Genomic DNA, 24407 nt, shown 5'->3' on the forward strand with positions numbered 1-24407 from the left:
GAGCGTGCCAGACCTGTTGGGGTTCAGTGCCTTGCTCAAGGGCACCTCATAGGTGTTTGGGAGAGGGGCCCTGGCACCTCTCCAGCTACCAGACCGACTTCCATATTTTGGTCCAAACTGGGACATGAACCTGTGATTCAGTTCCCCTACAGACTGGGCTACTGCCGCCCCTCCAATACTAGCAGCACCCTAGATTACCTCTTATCCAATCAGATCGCAAAGCTGGAACCAACTGTAGTATGACTATAAATAAATGCATGAAGGACACTCATACAACATGAGAACCAAAAATGTTTATGTGGCCAAGCAATTCTTGAGTGATTACCAGCGCAGTACTAATTGTGAGAGTGGAAGACACTTCTGCTTTGAGGAAATCCTCCCCAGCCAAAGTCAAAGCATCGCTGCCTTACGCAAGACAAAACCTCCCAGCAGGAAAAGGAAAGAGATAAATCGAGGATATGGAAGAGCGTGCTGGTGTGAAGAGGGCTGTTAAAACTGCACCAGTTTGCCTATCAGGAAGGGCAGCCTGAGATGTTGAATCCTCAGGCCTCGTGGACCCCCATTTCACACTCACTCTCTACCTGTTAATATGACGTGTGAACAGGTGTATTCTCTTCAGGGGTTCTTTGTGTCCTCAAGTGATTCTGGCAGCACAGAGGCACCACAGGCAGATTTTTGAATAGCTCCTATTAATTGCGTTTTAGTTGCTTGTCTTTGTAAAACAGGGGATGTGTTCATCAAAGTAAGAGCCAATATCAATCTTCAAAGTTGCAGGGGTTTTGGCCTAATGGGAGGTTCAACAAATCACTGAACACCATCAGCATGATTACCGTCGAGTAATTTTATCTTGGCATGCTACGCTGTTAGATGCTGAGATTTGGTGTGATAAGAGCCTGTGATTCAGCTTTAATTATCCAGACACTTAATGATCTCTAATCTGTTTTCTTCCTGCACTTCCTGACCTCAAGCACATGACCTCTATGATATTATTGTTTATGTATATAGAGATCTCAAAGTATTTCTGGAAGGTCCGTTGTTTTTTCCTCTGACGATTCAAAATTCCTATTTGTCCTTTTCCTAAGTGGTATGCACAAGCAGCTTCCTACCTTTGCTTCCGATTTCACGAACAAAGATTCTTGGAAATTTGGGGCTGCTAGTTGGTCCATGGGAAAGTTTTTTTTCCTAGGGAATCACATAAAAAAGTAAATCTCAAAAGTGAGAGACTTACAACACTGTAACTTTGTGAGGCTTTGTCTGGATCCTTAAACGCCTTAAACGCTTTTCTGCAGCCGTGAGAGTAAAATGTGACCTTTTGTTTGAATTCCGTTTAGCTAGCTGAACTGCAGCTGACCTCATAATTGCTTACTGTGTACACATACACAAACCCATCTCCACTCTGCAGGACAAACAACAGATGCAAACCCTTTTGTGCAGAGTGATTGTTCCACATCAACTTAAGGCCCTGCCACGATAATAACAGCAGTGCACTGCACAGATACACAAAGTATTGTAAGCGATTGGGCTTCAAGCCACATTTGACATCATTTAGGCCTCAGCCAATGCTTACTCAGCTTTGTACAGGGACAACAAGCGCTGAGTGGATGTTGTTTGATTGATTCTCTCAGTGGGAGGCTAGTGTTGAGGAGTGGGTGCAGTCTATTTGTGTAGTAAAGGCTCATGTTGTTGAAACTACACTGATGAAAATGTGCAGGGTTGATGGATGCTCTGGAGCAGTGATGCATTCGGCCTCATTTTGTAGCCCAGGAGGAGCTCCCTCACTGCCAGATCTAAATATGGCTAATGCTAATGGCTAATGACTTTGGAGTGTTGTTCCAACTTGACCTGGCAGGTCCCAAGTTGCCCCACTTCTTGCCCCTCTAATTTGGCTCTCATAGGCAATTTTCATGTCTCTGTCCAATTTGACATCTCTCAAAACTCTGTATTCTCCAGACATGGAAAAGATGTCATGCCTTTAAATTCCCTTCATTTTAAAAACTCAGCAATGATCACTCAGCGATGATTTACATTACATTTAACATCGCAGATTTCTTCCTTAAGAGGAAAAGTTAATGTGTAAGAGAAATGATTCATCAATGGTATACTGAAAGACTGCTGCCTGTTGCTGCTCGGTCATGCACACAAATGGGTATTTGACGTTTTCTTTCAAGGGGGGGGGCATTTCTATTTTGATTTGTAGCTGAAGTTGCTATGCAAATTAATCTTTCTGTTAGGAGTTCAGAGTTCTCATACACTCCATGATGATTTATCAGCTAGGGTGATGAATGAAACTGATAATATAAGTGCCGACCTTGCACATTTAAGCAAAGGTCATTTGTTTTTCTTAAAGGCACCATGCTGTAAAAGCAGAGAAAACAAATTAGCACAGGGACACACTGTGATGCCAGCCATATTACATAGGGTTGAGTATGTGTTTGGGTTTATACACTGAAGATCGACGTTCTGTGAAATCACAACAGTTCTTTATGAACAAGTACATTGTTCATGTTTTCTATATGTCTATCAGCAGGGGAAAACGTGAATTATTCAGTCATAAAACTAATCTTAAAAAAAAAGGACCTTCTATACTTATGTAACTCTTCACAAATGCACACGCCCCTTCCTCAGTATAACACCATCACATCCACCATGAGGTTTCCTGGATTGCCTTGATAGACCAAGTCTACACACTTTTTCAATTGATTGTTTCAGAGTGCATGACGCACTAACATGACTTGTGAAAGTAAGGCAACATTTTCTTTATCCTTCCATATTAATACATCTTCCCCTCTCATGACACTTCCCAGGCTGTCACTCTGATGAACGCTGAACAGTCACAGGGTGCCAGAACTGTTGTTCTGAAATACTGGTAACCCTGAATCCATCACTGTGAATGTACATGGGACTATTTAAACTAATTTTATGTTAAATAACTTAATCATGTACACACTGTATTATTACTGTTATCCTCCTCATGTGATACCAAGCTATGCACACCTTTAAAAAACTCTCGACCTCATGTAATTAACCCATTGGATGCAGAATTACAGATTTTTATTATCATGTTTATGTCAGCATTTTTGCACTACTCACCACTGCACTATTGTCTTATACATATAATTCTTTCCTTATGTTGTGTTTGTTGATATTTCATGTTATACTGTACATAGAGACTGCAGTTCACTGAAGTCAAATTCTTTGTGTGCATGTGTGTGTGTGTGTGTGTGTGTGTGTGTGTGTGTGTGTGTGTGTGTGTGTGTGTGTGTGTGTGTGTGTGTGTGTGTGTGTGTGTGTGTGTGTGTGTGTGTGTACCTGGTCAATAAAGCTGATTGGGATTCACTCGTAATAAGATAAATGCTCCACAAACATCAGAAGTTTTACCTTTAAGTTATTAAAACATGAATTGCCAGTGTGCTACATTATTACAGCAACAGGGAGGAGTGACCTGGATACAGTAAATGTGATAAAGTCATTATACAAAACAATCATTAACAAGCACTAAATGGTAGTTTGTAAAGCACTTCTCTAGTCTTTTGACTACTGGGGATCGAACCCTTAACTTTCCAGTTGAGAGAATACCAGTTCTACCAACTGAGCCACAGCCACACACTAAAAATGGTCTAACAAGCCCCACTGCAGCAGAAGTATTGTGATACTCGGTTACCTGAATTAATCTGACAGAAAAACTCCAAGACCTTTCTTTGTTGTTCGAATTTTTGTTTAATAATTACCGTAATGAAAGTGACAATTGCAGCTGGCACGATTAAGATCAGGTATCACCTAAATTTTTGAGCGTATTGCTTTTTGTCAACAAAAAAATGGAGAATAATGATGTAACCTGCAACACTGTACTACTTAGGCATCCTTTCATCTTTGTTGTCGGATGCTATACCTGCACACTTCCTTGGTAAGGTCTGTATTTTATTTTTGTAATTGTGAAGGAAAATGGTTTTACTATTTCATATCCTAATTTCATATGATAAGTTTCCAATAAGAGCTTATGATGATAAGAGGAATGGACTATGCTTCTTTCAAGGTCTGCGTTCAAAGTGAAGATTTTAAGATAGTTTGTATTCATCTTGGGGACATTGTCTAGAAATGACACTTTACTTTCTCTGGTTGTGGTAGTGACAAGTGTCCACTGGTCACTCCGCCAACAGCAGATCCCCTCCGCCCTTCAACTCCCGCCCTCTCACCCTCACCCCATCCTCGGCCTTACCCCGAGCCTGGGAGCGGAATTCTGGGAACATTTTTCCATGTGAAATGCTGAGGTCCAGTCGAGGGGTGTGACGCCAGTGCATTGTTCCAGCGGCAAAAAAAAAGAAATGCTTGTGATGAGGCCAATTCCTGTTGGTCTCAAAAAAACAGGCACTTTCTCACACCGACTTCCTTCCTCATTGCACAGCACAAAACAATCCCAGACCCACCAGCAAAGGGAGAAGAAGGAAAGAGAAGCGAGAAAGAGCAGAAGGAGAGCTGGACTAGGATATGAAAAAGTTTTCTCACCCTGTGCAGGTTGTGTGTAATTTAAAACACAATTTGTCTCCTGTATCCACCTGACTGTCACCTTCATAGTAAAAGGTCTGTTATCTTCAGGAACAGACCCCTAAAAACATGCTCATCATCAAGCATTGTGTGCTATCCTAAAGTGACAAACAGCCAGCTGCTCTTATCTTTACTGCCTGTATAAACGCCATCATTTCAGTAAATCTCAATGCTTTTTACCACCGTTAAATGTTTGCTTTCCGCCGTGATTGCAGGCTGGATTTAAACCTCGTCATCATGCAATGACACGTCACTTCGAGAAAATGTTTTGTAGCTACAGAAAACAGAAAGCAAGTGGCGAGTGCAGCAAAGCTCAACTGATTGAGAGAGCAGGACTCAGGAAGCACCTGCCCGCGTGGAGGACTGAGCATTAATGTGACCCCGCTCACATCAGGTGGTTTCCTTGTTTACTTTATCTCCCTGTAGCTCCCTGCTGCCCTGCCACTATTGGCTGCCCTGGGCCACTCCTTTCCCACCACATTCATTGATCTTAAGAGGGCTTGTCACTTCCCTATTCTTCCTTTCCCACTGAAATCACTCAAAAATGGTGAAAAGTACCCTTCATCGCCCCCTCAAATTGCTTCCAAACAGAAAGGGATCGTTTTAATAACCTGAAAACCCTGGGCTCGGTTTGACCTCTCACTTCTGTCCTCAAAACACAAACATGGCAGCCTTGAAGACTGCTTTCCTTTTCCTCCTCGTGCCTATACTTGGGCTCCGTAAAAACAAGTAGCGCATCAATCAGCCTGACTGATGACCTTGATCCTGCTGTCCTCCATGTCACCTGTATTGCTCAACCCTAACCCAGCTGGCAAGATTGAAACGCTGATCTGCCTGGGAGGTCAGGGGTTTTAAATGTTTTCATGCTGTAGTTCATTTTCCAGGAATCCTATGGGGACAATTCTTTTCCTCTCGGGCTGTAAACCCAGCAGCATTCTCAATAAAAACATTATTGAGTTGGACTGCTGCTCAACGTTCCCTTTCCCCCTGTTGTTATAATTATGGTTAAATTCCAGCTTGGCATTCTTGGTAATCACTGCAGGTGGGCCAGGCACAGGTGCTTTCTGTAATTACAGCACACATGAGATCCAGAAAATGATTATCTGGGCTAAATACATGTAATCAACCTCTGTAGATGCACATCTAAACTGTTTCAGCAAATGTTTATTCTCACCAGGAGGCAGGTCTCAGCATTGTGCGAGTGTGTGTGAGACACACACACTCACAGGGAAAACAATTGATTGCCGAGTGTGTATACGTTCAAACAGATGCAACACAGCGGATCCCCGCAGCGCTCAAACTCCAACTGGTTTGTCTTGGAGAGGCTTTAGCGAGTCTGACGTCACCGGTTTTTTTTTTTGATGGTCCGCCAAGTGAGTCATTGAGTCAAGAGTTATATTCATAACTAGCTGGATATGACTCAGTAAGTCATTACGTTTAAAGGCTACCCTTTTATCAAAACATTTTTAGAAACAAAAGATAAAGATTGAGGACGCGCGTGTGAGGGTCCTTTTAAAGCTCCTCTCAGGGAACGCTTTCCTCGGCTTGGCCTTTTAGTGGCCCTGCTTTCCTACTATCTTGTTATCTCAGCAAGTGTTTCCTCTGAGCACCTCGCTCCTCACCGGGACATGTGGTAGAGCTCGCACCGTGTTACGTCCACGGGGGTATTGTTCTCCCACAGCTCGACCGTCGTAAATTAGCTGGAAACAATTTGTCAAACATGAGAAGGGGGAGGGAGGGCCAGGAAAGGAAAAAAAAAAACAACAACAACAAAATCGGGGCACTGATGTGGCCCCAGGAGTGAACCATACACAAAACGGTTCACGAAATGTCTCTATAATTGTTGATATTCAGGCGATTAAAAAACGTTATCCAGAACTTAAATGTATGCACTTCATGCATTATTCAAATCACAGAGCACCTGCGGTTCAGTTGTCTCTCATCATGAAGGTTGGAGGTTCGATCTCCAGCGCCTTGGTGTCAGATGAGTTAAACTTTTGACTGTTAAAAGACGGAAGGTTGAGATGGTATGTCAGAAAAACATCACGTCCACATGTAAAAGACACAGGGGGCGCCACATTCAATGCAAAACCTATTAGTTCACCAAAGTAGTTGTAAAGAAACCAACACTTTGGCTTTTTGGCTCTTTAATGCAAAGGAAGCTCCCCACAGTTTTGACTGACCACAGGAGGGAAGTGGAACATTTCCGAAATGCACATATTTGTAACAACCACTTCCATGTTGATTATAAGGAAAGTGTGTTTATTTGAAATTGCTGGAGGAACCTCCCCTGTTTATTCCGCTGCCTGATTCCTATTGACCATCAACATGACCCTCTTTAATGAGGGAATTCCTGAACATCAGAGGATGTCTCACGCACATCCTGGCCCTTAATCAGTCTTCATGCTCTTACCTATATCATCAAGGTCCAAGTGCACTGATCTATTCAAGGGAGAGGTGACACATCCTTTTTACATACAAGGTTTCCTGGAACGTGCATGAGGCACATCCATATAAAAGTTGTCCTCTTATGAAATTCTAGCCCCGACAAAACCTCAGACTGCCTCACTTTGGCTGCAGAAGAACATTTTTGAACTATAGAACTATGGCCCGGTTGCGGTATTCAGTCAAGACCCACCCTGTACCATCCCCTCCGGGAATCCTACTGTCACAACCAATGTTCCCATGGATGGGAATGACCCTCGAGGACACAGAGATTGACAGTAAGCAGAGTGGGACCACAAATTTGAGGTCTCTGAAGAGTCAAGAGGCTTGTCGAAGGAGCATAAAAAATAAAAGCATGTTGTAAAGTAGGCCCATAACACCATCATGCCCTTAGCTATGACATGGGAACCCCCCACCCTAAACTATGCCTGTAGTCATTCCCCACTGGACAACCAGGGCAGGTCATGCATGAGGCCCTGCTCGCAGCTGGGTTTACTCCCCGCTACCTCGTGCCAGGCCAAACTATGCTGGGAACCGTCTAAGTTAAGCACACAACCTTGAGATCAGTCCTCAACACACACACAAGCTCACACTGCTTTTGATATGAAGCCAAATAAGTAACCGTTTTACTTAATTGCTTTGATAAGGAAATGTTACAAGGCGTTGGGAAAAGTGACCCTGGCAGTCATCAGGAGCGTGAAAAATGATTCTGATTCAATACGAAAACAACTTCCCAAACTATAAAATAACAATATCCCTGCAAGTGTAGGGGAAATCAGAAGGAATTAAGTTCCTTCCTTATAGCAGAGAGGATTGTTCTCCCAGCTTTGGTTGTTTACGCAAAGCTGAGCATGTTTGCTTTAAATTATGTCACAATGTATCGCAAGAATACTTCCAGTTTCATACAGGAATAAATATTGTATGGCTCATTTCAAATGACTGTGAATTTGTTTAACGCTGCATCTGTTGATTGCCTTATCAGAAAAAAAAAAAATCAGATCCAGCAGGGATCTAAAGAAAATAAGAAAAATTGAAGCTCATCACCAGAACAATTGACATTCTTCTTGTAATTCTGTAGTTTTTGGCTCTTCACTTGTGTTTAATTTTCTTAGCAGGATTTTTTTGTAGTCTTTCTCCATTTAAAACTACAAATGGTAATCTTGGCCTGAAAGGGGCTTAGTGCTTGCATTTCTTCTGCATAGAGTAATGACATCGTCCAGACAAAACCAAGACTTGCTGTCAAAGCTGGAACATCTCTATTGAAAACTGTAACCATGGCACCCAATATTAAACAAGGAAAGATGGTTAGATGACACCATACTATATAATCTGAAGAGTACACGTATGATGCTGAATACCACTTGAAGGTCATACAATTCTCAAAACTGTTGATGATTTGATACTTTTAAATGACACGTTTTAACACAAATGTTTAATCTTCATCACTTTTCTATTTGATAGTGTTGCAATGAACTGAAGCTTAAAAAATACCCCAAAAAAAGCTGTAATCATGTTTCAATCCAAAGCTGAATGAAACGCAGAGAGCAAGCACCTCTAATGACGAAGACAACCAAGAACTAAAATGTCATTGTCTGATTTAAAAAAAAAAATTTAACCTGTGCTCATGCTCTCATGACCTCATAATCAAATCCACACGTCAGCCAAATACGCTGAAAGGGCCTGGAGTTTATTTAAATGCATCAACAGACACAGTCTGACTTCACAGGTCATCAAATACATACACAAATTTTACTCTCTTTGGCTTCTGCTGCATGGAGACAGAAATGTCATCTGGTTGATGCATTTTCATTTACAGTAGCCCAATCCAATGAAGATTAACACATGGACATGACCTAAACACATCAACATAAAGCTAAATTACAGACATAGGCCAGGGTGTGCAGATATCTCTTCACATTCTTTCTGGATTATGAAATGTTTTAAAATAGGGCTTTACCCTATTATTTGGGGAAAATCTTTCTCTTTAAGTATGTATTGTACCAGTACCAGTGCTGTGTAAAGGTTGGTAGTGAAAAGCAAGAAATGTCCTAATTTTGTGAGCCTAGCATTGCTTTTTTTTGTAGTGTCGAAACAGGTATTGATATCATCGATTTTTTATCAATATTGTTTTAAAGGTTTTAAAGTTCTGGTATTTAGAGAACCCTAGAAGGCCATCACATCACAGGGCTCCTCCAAAGAATTTTTATTGGATCTTTCACAAGCTCCAGAAATCGAGGCACTGCAGTTGCTTTATGCCTGAATAACCTTATGAGCTTTTCATCCATTATCTTCCACGTATCCGTCACTGTGGTAGCAGTCTAAGGAAGTTGCCCAGGACTTACAGTACCAGCAAAGTTTGACAGCAATTCAAAGTCCTGAGTCCTCCGACACCTGGGTTTTTGCTTCTGCATCTACTATAGCCACAGCCTCCTGAGCAACACAAAACCTGCCAGCTGATTCCAAAGACCCTTGGGCAAGGCAAGCCTGAAAGACCCGACAGCATCCTTAACCACTAGAGTCCGACAGGTGAATACCCAACTTTGGCATTTCAGTAAACACAGGCGTCTGATTTCAAAGAACTGGTTTTACCTTACTGACAGTTGTGTCTGTACACTGAATGAAATTCTCTTTGATTTTGGTCTGATCAATAGATTTTTATTACCTCTTGAAAGAGCCAGACCTGCAGTTTCCGATTGTTAACTCTAAGCTAGTTAAGTATCCTCTTACTTTTGTCTCATATTTACTGTGCTGAAATGATAAGTGGCACATGTAGTAGGAGAACTGTCAAAACAACATTAGTGGTATCTAGGTTTTCACAGCAGACAGTAGTCATGGGAGAGACAGATAAGCATCGGGTACATTCAGGCAGGTTCCTGTTTGTCCTATGGGAGAGTGACTCCTTATTCCATGCTGCCGCTGGTAAACCTATCAGGGTACAAAGGAACATGGGAGCCTTGTAGACAATGTGGCTCCTCCTCAGACAATACGACTCTACCGAGGGAATCCTGCTGGGAGCCACCTAACATGCTGAGTATGCCGATTTAACATTTGGATATCTTAGAATTACTTTTATCTTTATGTTTAGAAAAATCAAAGACGTGAAACTTTTTGGAAATTGTGTCATTTCCCTTCCTTATCTACACCCACTTCCCCCCACATACGGGTGTCATCCCCTGGTGGAACTCATAGAACTGGAGGGGTTTGTCACTGTCGGACATCACAATGCTTATTGTTCTAACGTCTGCCTCTGGTTGACAGTAAGAGAATAAAGCTTGTGCGGCCAAAAGCCTGATATACGACCGATGTTCTTAGCAGTGAAAAATGTGACGTTTGTCAAGAAAGAAAATGAAGTGAATGTTCGTTGAAGTTTATGAGTTTTTCACAGACATAGCTATACCTGCAACCAGGCCCCTCCCTTTTCTCATCCCTCCCTTTTCAGATTGAAGTAAAAACCTGGAAACCATTTTCAGTCACACTTTCCTCAAGAATACTCATAATGACGGGAAAGTACTCTGGCCCTGCTGCCACAGTGAGCAAAGGCACAGGCTTGATGGGAAACTTGTAAGCCTCTGCAAAAATGTCTCCTTTTACGGCTGTGTGAGCTTTGCTAGATCCACAATCAGCAGTCATAAATTTCAAAAGACGTAATAACATTAGGCGCTTATCTTTAGTTTCACAATAACTTTTTTTTCATAGGAGAGAATGAAAAAAAAACGTCCTCTGTCGATACAAAAGCTTTTTTGTGTGTTGCGCCCATTATGCCAGGGCAGACACTATACTGACTATTTGGATTCATCCTAGTCATGGGCAGATTGAAGATTGTTTATCTAAGTAAATCACCCAATTTGTAATCAGGCAATAGTCAATCATGTTGAGGTCATTATCAGAAATCATTCCAAAGCGATAGTTTGAGTGATGTATTCATCCAGGACTGAAATCAAAATAAGCATTTTCAGTAAGGACAACACATTCATGACAATGATCAGGGGCTTGCTGTTTTGTGCAGTTAAATGGTGGTTTACTCCAAAGCATGGTGGTCAATTGTCCACTAAACAGAAAGAGATCCAGCTCTGGATGAGTGAGGTACACTGGCTACAATGGAAGAGGAACACCCACACACCACTTCCTCCATAAATTACTGAGGGACCCACCAGACAAACATGGCTGACAAGCAGATCCTCACTCGTAATAATCACAGACTTCACAACCGTAGTTTTACACCTTGTGTTATTGGCATTGTGTCAGTGTGTTTGCAGGGTCAGCAAGTGGCCACGCAGGAGATAAGGGATGAGTAAATGAGCACTATGCTGTGTAATCTTATGGCTTTACTATCCTGTGATGGATTTGCATACAGTAGACTGCTCACTGTAATGATAACACCTTTTTGGTTCAGTTTGACAACCTAGTACATCTGCCTTTACTCTGCGCTTCAAACTCTCAGAATTGTTTGAATGCACCATAATTACATTTTTTGATTTAATATCGAAAAATTAAATACAGGCTTGTGGTACCTTCAGATGGTTGCAACAATTAGCCCCTTCTATCCATCCTCATTATACCGGCAGCACCAAAACACTTTGCTCTCATTAGGGCCGAGCCATTGTCCATCAGCAGTTAGCAACCATTTTGCCATCCCCATTACTAAACAAAGAGAGGGGAGGTAAAACAGTTTACACACAAATCTGCATCTGTGTGCCCACTGGTCCACTCCACTAATTCAAGCAGGGAAGTAAAGACCATCTGCTCATTTAATACAACTCCAGCCTCAAAACACTCTCCAAAACACATTCGCAGATTCAACTGCAATCAGCCAACAGATTATTTGACCAAACATCGACCAAAACTCTCTCTCAAAAAAAACCCCAACTCCATGGTTGGTTGGGCAATGGCTGTGGATGATGGCCATTGCTTTGAATGAAATTGTTTGAGTCACACATTGGCAGGAGATGAATGGCATCAACCAAAGGAGAAGCTGGACTGTGTACGAGGTGTGCAAAGGAGTAGCCACTGGTAAAAAAACAAAACAAAAAGGCAGCTGCTCTTAGGTCCTCCAATGACCAGGCATGAAAGGGCCAAATATAAATACAGCGAACCGGCCAGCATGCCACAGCAGCAAACATCTATTTTTCAAACGTATGGGTGGTCAACACTCATTGTCTTGTTGAACACTGATTTGTGTTTTCTTAATTTGTATTCTTTATGAGTATTTATGCCTCTATTAAGACATGGCAGGGGATGTACCAGGAAGAGAGAGAGCCAGAGGTTGAACTGAAACCAGGTCCACACGCTTGGAGGACAACAGCCGTCATTGGGTGTGCAAACTAACCACTAGGCCGAGGGCACCACTGATTTGAGGTTTAATGCAAAACACCCCACTTTACAAGCACAAGTCAGATCCAAGGAAGACATACTGCACCTTTGACCTCTTTGGGCAGTTTTACACTTTGGCCTGTTCGTCGGACCACCATGTGGGTCCAAACAAGCAAACATTAATCTACATTTTGTATAAATATTCAGATACAGCTGTCTGCGACACATAGATAGCAGCTGGTGTTCTTGGGCCCCAAAGATATCCCAGTGCCATGCCTGGACAGAAGCCGCTGCATGTGGGCCAAGGCAGGCTCAGCAGGCCCTGGCAGTCCTAGAATCTCCCCAAATCCCACCAGTGACACCCTCAACACAAGGGCCATAAAAACCTCCGTAAGCACCTAAAGCAGCATGCATCAGAACCATAATGACCTGCTCAGTATGTCTTTAGAGTTGTGATGAAATAGGTGGCACTTAAACATCCTATTGAAAGTTGGTTGAGAAACACAAAGAAGTATTCATTTGAAATGTTTACATTTTAAGAATTATTAAAAAATTATCCTTCATTAGAATTCCAATGAATCCAGGAAATGGACGTCATTAAATCTTAACTCAGGAACAAGAACCTGGCACTACTTTTAATTCACCATTGAAGGCTTTTGTGTTGCTCCTGATAAAGCAGTTTGAATTAAATTAAATTCCCCACAAGCATACAGTCAAAGTTTGTGCCTCATGATAATCATGGAACAAAGGGCAGCAAAGTCAATGTGACACCTCAACTGTTCTGAACCGAACATTGCTCCAAAAAGAACATAATGTTCACATGTTCAATTATGGTTGACTGTCATAACCAGCTTAGGATGGCATTTACATTTCCCCTGATGACATCGATAGAATTTGCTTTCTTTAATTAGCCAACTTAATCTTCGACTAATCCAATGATATTGCATTAACAAGAAGTGTACATACGGTAAGCTGTTTTGGAAGACAAAGCCTGCTATGAGCAAAGAGTTTGTGTTTGGTTGGTCTGGAGTTACCTCCTCCCTAACTGTCGGCTGGTTGGCCCTGACAACACAATGCCACAGTGCCAGGCTGTCAGCATGCCAGGCTCAGAGAGCAGCTGCCAGGCCAAACCAGCGGGCACTAATTCAGCCAACCACAGGGAACCCCCCCCCCCCTCCAAGCCCTTCTTCCAGACCCTCCTCCCTGTGGCTACAACTACTGCTGTGTGCATGCACACACACCTTACACAATGCAGGCTTTAATTATGACAAACTTGCCAACAGCTAATCTCCCATCTTTTTAAACAAAGACATTTGTAGCTGAAGGGGTTGCCAATATTCTAATAACTAATTACAAGAATCTCTGGTTAAAAAAAACAAAAACAAAAAAAAAACACCTTCTCCTTTGACCCACAGTGGCCTTTCTCAATCATGCAAAGCCTGAACATCACTTGAGAACATCTGGAGGAGAACTTTTGCTTTATGTTGCGAAAGATTAAACAGTCACATGGAAATAGTTTAGATATGTCAAATTCAGTCACGTTTTATAACCATCAATGCATTAAAGAAAACTTTCTTTCAGAACGTAGTCAGCTCATGGGGGATTTGTATCATTCATTTTCTTGATCGTTGTTGACACGTCCTTGTTTATTGCACAAATGGTGAGCATACCGCTAGTTGTGCCATTATCTCTGATATGCAGTCACTGAGCCCTGGGGACTGTAGTTCGACCAGTTTCGCTGTGGTTTGATTAAGTGATGGTCAAACACTCAGGAGCGTTCAGCTGCTTCTCAGTATGAAAAAGTCTTTCCGTGTTTAATCTTGCTGTCTCTTTATCCTCTCACGTTGAACTACGTAAACAAAATGACTAACTTTTTCTTCATATATGAGGCTTTAAATTCAGATTTGGACCGACATGCCATCTATACATCTCTCCCTCCCTCCACACCAATTCTACTCCTGAAGTCTGCAGCCACAGGAGAGGCTTCAACGTCAAGCGGTGCCTTTTGATAGACGCTAAAATGCTTATTCTGGCAGTGCTAAATTGCTGAAGATTATCAGGGAATATTTAAATGGTTTATCATTATACTGTTAGCCCATGGATGCATGTTAGAATTAGCTTACTAACACAAAGTGCAGCTGTGGCTGAAGAAAATGCCCCTTTATGATTATGTAGTTTGGCAGGCCTCTGATCAATTATCACTCCTTTTGAATCAAATTCCTTTGGCTTGATTCTCCTGGGACAACCAATCAAAACGTCTCAATCTGGAGCAGAGTGGAAGTCCAACCTACGAGCAAACATTGCTATCATTACGACAAAATGTGTGGAAAAACAAAAACAAAAAAAAAACACACGCACACACCAAGTGTTCATAAGTGTGCTTATGCATACACAGACAGACCAGCTGAGGACATTCCTGAGACATGCTCCCTCTGCATCAAACACATTCTCATCCGTCACTCATCCTCTGTCTGAGCTCCTCTGTCCCAGCTGAAGGTCACAATATGGCGGACCCCTTTGGAGAGGCCCTTAAGGTCCTGCCGCATCACGCTGACTGAGCAGACACAAAGCAGCAGTTCATAAAGATGCATATTGTGTTCCTGCATCTGTGAATATATCTGCTGTAATGAATGTGTGCATATCTTGGAGTCTCCCTGAGCTGTGTTCCTGACAGCAGGGACACTAACATTAACGTCTGGCGAGCTGACCGTCGAGCAGAGCAAACATCACTCAGACCAGGCGGCTCATTTAGTGGAGTTAAGAGATTGTCACACAGGGTTTTAAGTTTAGGATGTTTGATAACGTCACTGCAGAGAGGCGAAAAAACCAAAGGGAGCTCTAAAAGCACGAGGAATAAGCTGCACAAATGTGAATGTGTTCTCACTGTTTAAAGCCTGGCTGACATTTCCCCCGGTCATCAGCTATTTTTAGTTGTTCCAATTATTGTTATTAATAATCAGGAGCTGCAAATTTGGGAAACAGTAGCATTTAAGTTGAACAATGGTTTCTCAAAAAAAGAAAAAAAAACAACATAGAGAGAATGTACACCAAGGGATTCTTGACTATACTTGTGCATTGTGAAAATACAACATTGAAACATTTTCAATGTTGTATTTTCGTGACTGAGCAACTTTCCCTTGTATTGGAGTCATATTTGACGAGGACTATCTCTACTTTGACTCAAGTAATCAAGTAGTCTTCTCTGTCCTCCACTTGACTGGCTGAAATATTGATGCTGCGTTTTGTTCTAATTTTTCGCCATCTGGATAGGTCGGCCTTTCTCACGTTAAAAATTTATTCTCCTGTTAAATTTGACCAGGGGAGAGCAAAAGAGGGTCATTTTGTAATGCGAGAGAGAGACAGGGGGAGAGGTGGTGAGTAGTGGTTGGGGGGGGGGGGGGGGGGGGGGGGGGGGGGGGGGAGATTGAAGGCGGATTCAACAATAGGTTTTTCCTAACAGATGGAAGATTGGCTGCAGTTCAGTGTCAGAGTGGAACCTGATATCTGATTATGTTCCTCCCTGCCTCGGACTACAAAGGGATTACATGTGGTTACGTGAATAATGAAACTGAGATTATTTTGTTGACATGCCACTAATTTGCTGCGCAACAGTCTGACTGCTGGATAGCACCTCTCTGCACAGTATGACTCAGGTGGAAAACCATCGGATCAACTTCTTTCCACAAGCCAATCAAAAAGGTCGCTTGTGCCACCTCAGGAATAAACAAGATGCTGCGAGGCCCGTCATTAGCTCAAAAAAAAAAAAAAAAAAAAAATGTCTGTATGGCAGGATTCAATCGTGTGTCAAATTGTTTACGAAGTGCACAAACAATGTGATTACTGACAGTCCAGTGGTCCGAAAGGTTTGTGTCAGCTTTCTGAGAGAAATGCACCGTGATCTGTATGGACACTTAGTCAGCAAACTGAACTGTGACATTTAATGACATGCCAAGCAAGCTGACAATTGTCAAGGTGCCATTTAAAGGGAGTGGTTTTGGTAAATTATCCCTGTTTTCTAAATGATTAACAAATAATTATAAACAAATCTGTAGCCTGGATCATCATGAGGGACAGTTACCTGGGAACATTCGTCTGTCCTGTATACTTTGTGGCTTTGCTGTTGTTGCTAACTGGAGCTGCTGTAGCATGAAAATTACATGGCGTAAACCAAATAAGGTGGGGAGGAAAGTAGGCTGACTCTTGTTTTTTTCAGATGGGTGCAAAAAGTCTCGGTGGTGTCTTTGGACACTGTGCAGCTAAATTATGGGGCACTAAACGGTTTCCAGGACAACTTTAATATTTTAAGTGCTAATCATTTCTTTTTGGATAACACATTTCCATCACACCTGAAGTAAAACAGCAGGCCTCCTGGTTCCCACTGCTCAGTCAAAACAATAAAATCGGCCCCCACAGTTGAACCTCCATTTTCGGATGCTAAATCAACACAGCTGGACATCCTAAAGTTTGTGTTTATGTCTGTGCACTACCTTTCCGACTCGCGCTAAAAATAGTCCGACAGCATCCTGCTGTGATGCTGAAGGTGCAGTCATCTTTCCCCTCTGAAGGACACAACACTGTCTGAAGTTTGAGAGCAGGGAGGGGGGGGTGGGAGAGGGAGGGGGGGAGGAGGGGAGGAAGCGGTGTGACTACCGTGTGACAAGCGCCCTGTTCCTTCCTCCCAGGCCTGAGAAACAGGAAGTGCTGCACATAAGGCATTATTGTGACGGAGAGGAAATGCAAGGTCCTCTAAATTAAGAGCCCCAATCTGGTTGTCAATGACAGGAGCCTGTCCTGCACGGCCCCACAGAGACCTGCACACACACACACACACACACACACACACACACACACATCTCTCCACAAGCTGACTTGTGAGTGACGCAGATATATAAAACAGGCTACCATTCTTTCTGTATTCCATGCTAAAGGTAAATTAAGAAACGTAAATCCATTGAGTTAAGTCTAAATATGAAGTTGTGTTTAATTGGGGGAGGTTTACTTGCAGGAGTTTAACAGATTGAGTAACAAACACATTTCAAAGGGTTAAAGGAGGCATATGGGTGGGATCCACCCTGCTTGTGGTTAACAGAAGCTGAGGAGGAGCTGGTTGCTAAGAGAGATGTGAGGCTTTGTGCCGGGCTGCCTCCCAATTAATTAAAATCCTTCTTTATCTGTTTCATGCTTTCAATTAAAAAAGCTTTGGAAAGGGCCCAAGCCTCTGCATGTACATAACCATAGCAATAAGATGTGATTAATAAGGGGGGCTCATGTGCTCTCTGCAGGCTGGAGCGACGCCCTGCTGTTACATGCATGCCTTGATCCAGGCTGAAATGGATGTGCAGTGGCTCTCCGCATGGAATCTCAAGCTGCACATTTGATGTTTAAAGATCTGCTTTTGGAGAACAAGGTAGGTGTTTGGCACCTGTGTTCATGTCCATACGAGCAGCAGAATGAAACGAACGAGGCTGCAGAGAAAAAAGAATCACTGCTCAGCCTGTATGTGCAAAGTTGCCGTGTTTTTCCCCCCTAAATTAGCAGCAGATCCATCGACGGCTGTCTCCGTTTCTCACAATCAATTATAAAAGCACAGAGTCCAAGCTGCATCGGCCATCAAGCAAGCTGTGCTGAGCATTATATAAAGATTCAAAAGGTGTGTGGAGCTCTCTGTGTTGTCACTGTGCAGCTACTAGAGCACACTTTGCATGACTACAAACACGCCAGCATCAAAAGGAGTCAGTGACATTGAGCATCAAACGAAAATAAAGTCTTGTTCTTGGATACACTGTAAAGACTGCAAATAAGAACCACTTTATCATCACAAGAAGGATTTTAAGGCAAATCTCTGATGACGTGCCAAAACGAAGGAACAGACACATTCACACTGTGTCATAATAACCACTAAAACATTTATTTAAATGATCTGAAATGAAACATGAAAAGTAAACAGATTTCTAGTTCTTCTTTGAAAACGCAAGACTTCCAGCATCAACTTTCATCAAACATCAAACAAACTCTTGCAAAAAAAACAAAGAGCATTTACTGCCATCTACTGGTCACAGTATGGAATCACAAACTGTGGAACAGAAACGTTTGTTTTTTGGATGTATCCTTAGTAGGCTTACTTTAGAAGTTGAAAGGCCTCAATGACTGAGTAAGTGAAGAGGAGACGGACTGGGGTTTCCTCAGGCCTGCAGAGTCCTCAGCAGGGCCACGGTCGCTCTTCGGTTCCTTGGTAAACGTACGGTTGGGGCTCAAAGGAGCCGTCCCTTTGTCCCCTGTGCTCACTCTGTTGGTCTGAGCATGTGACGTCTGAAGAAGGAAGCCTCTTCCAAAAGCAGGCGAGGGCGAGACTGGTGAGTCTTTCCCAAAGGGCCTTCCTCTACCCACTGCATCCATCAGCACCTCCATGTGCCCTCGCCCTGCACCATGAGCTGGGGAAATTGGTTTGCAGACATCTGATCCAGCAGCTTGTCCTGGAACTTGAGTTACTGGCACGGTGGAGACGGGGCGTTCCACAGAGAGGACTTTGGCGTCTTTTGGAGGGCGAGTAGGATGAAGATCTGCTGATGATGAGGAGAGCGAATCAACAATCTCAGGTTCTGAGGGACCGGCCTTCGTCAGCATATTCTGCTCCACTGCGGATGATGTCTTGGATGGAGCCTGAGCTCGAGGGTTGAAGCGAGCCAGCAGTCCTTTCTCAGTGACAGGATAGTGATCGGAGGCCCACTCCCGTTTCTCACAATGAATTTGCTCCAACTGTCTGAGCTCTTTGGGTAGCTCCAACACACTCTCCTAAAGTTTCAAACAGATAGTGTGTAAACTGCCCTCTTGTCTACTTTGATACTACTGTGTACTGTAAAGTAGATGGTAAGGGTCCTAATGTCACACACCACAATGCATTCATTCATTTGCAACCAACAGGTTCAAAAACAGGGCTATGTTTTCTTTTATAACTTATGTCTGTTACTTAAACTCAAAAGACTTTGGAAACAGCTTTTGTTCCATCTGGTGATAAGATCCCTCCCTGCCACAAAGTCAGAGCTGATGATGGAAGACAAAATCCAAAGTTGACTACTTTCTTTACAACATTTTGAAAAAAAAGAAAAGAAAAGAAGAACAGTCTGAGGAAGGGAAGTCAGAAATGTTTACAAAAAAAAAAAGATAAGACTAAATCATCAAATTGAAATTCAGCTTCACTTGAGACTTCTTTAGTACAGAATGAATGATTTTGATTGAAAGATTTTATCTACCATCGTTCAACCAGGAATCATATTAAAGGAGGGATCCTTTGAGAGCAGGGAGGGACAGGCCGAGAATTAACAATAAAGTAATAACTTCAGAAAATACATCTGTTTGTCTTAAAAGACACGTAAACAACTGTGAACAATCTGAATGTATAAAACCCAAATAATAATCTTAAAGAGTTAATTTGTGATACCCACCATGCTCACATGCTCTAATTCATCGGGTTGAAAGTGGCTGCTGTTAAGGTATGAATCCACCAGGGTCATGTAGTCTGTCATGAGAGCATCCAGCAGTACCAGTCTGAGAGGCTGAAGGTGGATCACTGACAGAGCCATCACCTTCAGCAGGGGAACAGGACAGGGACGCTTTTGCCACAGCTCCCTTTCTTCCTGTAGAAACACACAGTGTTCCAATTCAACACACCGAGGCCCAAATAATGCCGTCTCTGATGAGATAGTGTGTGCTGCACCTTGGTGAGTTGTGACTTCATCTGAAGGGACAGAAGCTGGGAGGAGGGCACTTTCAGGTGGAGACTCACCACCTCCTGCATCGTACTGACTCTGTCTGGGAGGAAACCGCCCGTCTCCGAGTGGAAGCACATGACATCTGCCACCTGAAAACATGAAGTCAGAGAAGGAGGAGATGTGGAACAGGAAAACAAAACACACAATTTAGGCCAACAAAGTTGAATGTTGTTCTAAAGTAGGCCTGTATGTATATATATATATATATATATATATATATATATATATATATATATATAGAGAGAGAGAGAGAGAGAGAGAGAGAGAGAGAGAAAGAGAGAGAGAGAGAAAGAGAGAGAGAGAAAGAGAGAGAGAGAGAGAGAGAGAGAAGAGAGAGAGAAAGAGAGAGAGAGAGAGAGAGAGAGAGAGAAAGAGAGAGAGAGAGAAAGAAAGAGAGAGAGAGAGAGAGAAAGAAAGAGAGAGAGAGAGAGAAAGAAAGAGAGAGAAAGAAAGAAAAAGAAAGAGAGAAAGAGAGAGAGAGAAAGAAAGAGAGAGAGAGAGAAAGAGAGAGTGTATACCTGTGTGTCAAAGACATTGGTAAGCTTTACTCCAAATTGAGCAACCAGACATCCAGCTATGGCCCTGCAGTCATGAATGACCTGTAGAAATTCAACATAAAAGGTTATGATCATAATCATCACAGTGACTGAATGAACAGTATCTCTCGTATTAGCAATGCTTACCTTCAGTATGTGCTTATTTTCCAGGATCATGGAAAGACCATTCTTGAAGGCCCGTGCTCCAAGAACCAGGATATCAAACAGGTAGACTTTGTTTTTCGTGGAAATCTATAAAAGAAAGGTGCACGAGGAAATGAGCAAAGGAGCAATAAACAGGAAGACAGGAAAAAAGGAAACTCAGAACTACTGACCTGCAGCCAACAGAGCCTCCCATGCTGAAACACCTCAATTCCATCAGCACCCAGACCGATCACACGCTGCTTCTTGATATGCATCACCTGCAGAATGTGAACGCAATATATTACAGAGATTTACAAACGCAACACAACTTCATAGACCTCAGTTTCCCATACTGTGTAATAAACAGGCCAAGAACATAAAGACTGATCAACACAGACTCAAAGTGAGTCGTATGTCTGACTTTGAAAATGAGGCAGGACGAGATTTATTGGACAGACTTTAAAATATAAAATCAACTTACAGCTGGTCCGAACTTCTGATGAAACTCATCAATCACTTCAAAGTTGATATACTCCGCCTCATCTTCATCATCATCTACAAAGAGAGGGTGACAAAGGATGTCTTAATCCAAACAATATTACGTTTTAATATGGATTTAGCTTCATTTCCAATGCCTTAGCTACATTTACCAGAGGCCTTGTTCTTCCTGTATGGCTGAAACTTTTCCACATTCAAGTGCTCCTGGAGTCTGAGGTCTTGGATGTTTCTGGGCAGCACATTGTACTTTGAGTTAACAGACAGAGATCACATGGCGAGCACAGTGGCTTCACACTGTAGCTGCATCACTTACTTGTGGTTTGTTTCAGCGTCATTGGAAAATTCAACTGCAAGTTAAATAAGATAGGAATATATCAAACTCCTTTTAAAACAAACCTCCATATTGTAAATTGTTTATCACAGCCTCCATTTATTTAAAAAAAACAAAAAAATAATAGTTTATAATAGTGTGGACTTGCCGTTTAAGATCTCATGCCCGAAGAATAATTTTGATCCAGGAAACTTACAGCCATTACAGCCACTCACTAAAACAATACACACGTTAAGCTAGCTTCATACTGCAGACAGTGATTATTTATGTGGCCTACATGAGGCAGATTTATTTATTTTTCAAAGTTAACTCATCCGAAATGGCATGGCCGCTAATTAAATTAACATTTATTTTTTTCCTAACCGTCCGCCAGAATCAGCGTTTTGTTGGGGTTGATTCGCTGAACGACGCCGAGGTAAGATGAAGACTTCAGGGTGAGTTTGACGCGTTTTCCCTTCAGTATGTTCAGAAACTGAACGTCGTCCACAACCATTTTGAAGTAATGTACGAGTTGTTTCAAACAATTAACAGTGAGAGCAGTGAGCTCTCAACGCGTCGTCTGTGCCGTTAGCTTAATGATTCAGAAATGATCCAACTTTGCTATTTGTGTTGTCTCGGAGATCATTGGTCAAGGCGCGAGCGTTGTGGCGTCATGATGGGAAAGTGAATGTTGCGTTTAAAAGCTCCTCGTTAATATTAACACTGAGCCACCCAACCACTCCCATTTAAATATTACATTTAACAATCTGGGAAGGGGATTATCGTTCGTTTAAATGCATACTCTTAAATAATATTGGACCTTCAAGATGTTTTGTGATTTGCATACAGTTTCAGGCTTTAGTGCCCCTAGTGGATTACAGTAAATGGCAGGTGTGTGTGGTTAAAAAAATAAAAAATAAAGAAGAAAAAGAAATAGAATCAGAGAGAAGAACGGCACATCAAGGTTTTTGTGTTTCGTATTGAATGGGAGCAAAACATGACCCAAATGTAAGCCTGTTAAGATAAGTGGCACATGGAGTTAAAATTAGATTTATTATCTATAGATGATTAATCTTGATTCCACAGGGTAAGCTGTGCTCCTTTCTTATTGTGGTGAGTGTAATTTCTGTGATCATTGAGTAACAACAGAAGTCATGAGACAATTTAACTCCTGACATTTTATTTGTATGAGGCCTATCTATAAAAACAGCTGGTATGATCATATTGTCCAAAGATAACTCAAAGTATCCACCAGGGGGCGGTCAAAGCAAGTATTTAGTTAATTGCTGTGTTAGAGCTATTAACACTGTGTGTTAGACCCACGTTTGACTCTTTGACTTCAGTTTATTCATAAAAATATAAATATTTTTAATCTGATTGGGAAACTTTACCTTGTAACTGTTTGTGTGTGACAGTATTCATTGTACAGTGTGTAAGTGCCCAGAGTTGGTATACAGAAGTACACCATAGACTTTAAATGTAGCCCAGTCTGATCTTATTCTTTAACTAAGAAGTCTGTCAGTCTACTTTTTTTTCTACACCAGAAACACATAAATCATCAAGCAGCCAGCTGCAGAAGTGACTGACTGCTAAGTGGCTATATCTGACTTTTCTTCAAACGACCAGTATCAAGGGATGCAAAGAAAACACATCTGATAAATAACCTTTAAATAAATGAAATGTGCATGATGATAGTTATAAAATGGATCAAATTATTACATTACTTGCCTGCTCATGTTTTTTTGTTTTTTTATCAACCCTGTTTTCAGATAGTCAATTGTTCAGAGATTTTAACTTGTAAATATTAAAGTATGTTCGTCATCATATTTTACAGAATGAAAGAAAATTGTCCATTCTTATCATGTCTTTATTCTCAAAATATCTAACAACATTTTAGATTTGCAGCAATGGCCGGATGTATGTTATTTTCATGATTTTGGAGATGATATTTTTCAATTTGTGGAATAAAAAAATATATAAGTTTTTCGTTGCTTGAAAGTTTTCTTCATGTGATGCAAAAAGCGTCATATTGCATCACATGAAGAAAACTTTCAAGCAACAAAAAATATATATTTTTTTTTATTCCACAAATTAAAAAATATCATTATCAATAACATTTCTCTTGTCTCAGGGCAAATTGAGGGTTGGATTCACGACCATTCAACACTGCTACCATGTTCATGTAACACATGATGTAACACAGCTTCATGTAAATGGGTGAAGTATCCCTTTAACAATGTACTGTAGGCTATATGTAAATGAAAACAGATGGAGACATATTCCTCCCCGATCGTTATGCAGATGCTGAAAAGCAAGTTGAAAAGCTTTCCTTTAAAGTAAATAAAGAAGCTAAAACAAGAAAATGTAACGTCACAATAGGAAATTAAACAGGCCTGTATAGTCACATCAGTTTGGTTATTGTCTGTCTCTTTACCAATAAAAGCCTATAGCTTTTTTGTAAAATTTGATAAAAACTTGATCCAAAGGAACTGCACTGTTTTGAATGAAGCTTCAGATTAAGTATTATGACCTCGATGACAGAGAACATACACAGACGTTCATTAAAATTGTTAAAGTAATAAAGGATTATAGTGATGAAATCACACGTCAATACATTTTTAACTTTGACATTTCCATCACAACAGCTCTTTTCCATCATATAAAAAAGTGATAGATGACGTGGGGGAGATGACATTCTGTCACATTTTAGAGAACATGTCAAAATGTAGTGTTCTGTAATTTTTAGAGCTATCATTAAGCATATGGGGTGCCGAGAGAACGCCTCATGTACAGAGGCTCTAGTCCTTATCGCAGCAACCAGGGGTTCAAATCCTACCTTGGCCCTTAAGAAAT

At 41.6% G+C, this 24407-nt stretch overlaps 2 protein-coding genes across 3 annotated transcripts in view; both read right to left on the reverse strand.

The window, feature by feature from the left end:
• Positions 1-24407, reverse strand: part of LOC306840366 (delta-like protein 4) — a 94796-nt gene that overhangs the window by 10680 nt on the left and 59709 nt on the right. Inside the window, exon 1 of one of the 2 annotated variants that reach the window (XM_079369598.1) lies at positions 16785-16877. The exons of the other annotated variant lie outside the window; for it this stretch is intronic. Within the exon in view, the coding sequence (XP_079225724.1) occupies positions 16785-16847 (63 nt within the window). The 5' untranslated portion in view covers positions 16848-16877. Of the gene's footprint in view, positions 1-16784; positions 16878-24407 lie in introns of those variants that run through there. 2 annotated transcript variants of the gene reach the window in all.
• On the reverse strand, positions 18184-22134 carry exd1 (exonuclease 3'-5' domain containing 1). The gene is made up of 11 exons (XM_079369601.1): positions 21939-22134; positions 21724-21789; positions 21558-21591; positions 21397-21473; positions 21228-21301; positions 20938-21024; positions 20750-20854; positions 20585-20665; positions 20012-20155; positions 19740-19931; positions 18184-19089 (listed from the first exon to the last, which is right to left on the reverse strand). The coding sequence occupies exons 1-11, from the start codon at positions 22066-22068 to the stop codon at positions 18421-18423; spliced, it is 1659 nt and encodes a 552-aa protein (XP_079225727.1). The 5' UTR covers positions 22069-22134; the 3' UTR covers positions 18184-18420.

The sequence above is a fragment of the Symphodus melops genome (assembly GCF_947650265.1).
Source record: "Symphodus melops genome assembly, chromosome: 19".
NCBI classification, from domain to species: domain Eukaryota; kingdom Metazoa; phylum Chordata; class Actinopteri; order Labriformes; family Labridae; genus Symphodus; species Symphodus melops.

What these genes read in the sequence shown, in the direction of transcription:
- exd1 (XM_079369601.1), bottom strand. Translation starts at nt 22,068, where the DNA reads ATGGTTGTGGACGACGTTCAGTTTCTGAACATACTGAAGGGAAAACGC. An exon ending in ATCAGAAGTTCGGACCAGCT is followed by an intron (nt 21,025 to 21,227) that starts GTAAGTTGATTT and finishes CACATTCTGCAG; the next exon opens with GTGATGCATATCAAGAAGCA. An exon ending in TGAAGTCACAACTCACCAAG is followed by an intron (nt 19,932 to 20,011) that starts GTGCAGCACACA and finishes GTGTTTCTACAG; the next exon opens with GAAGAAAGGGAGCTGTGGCA.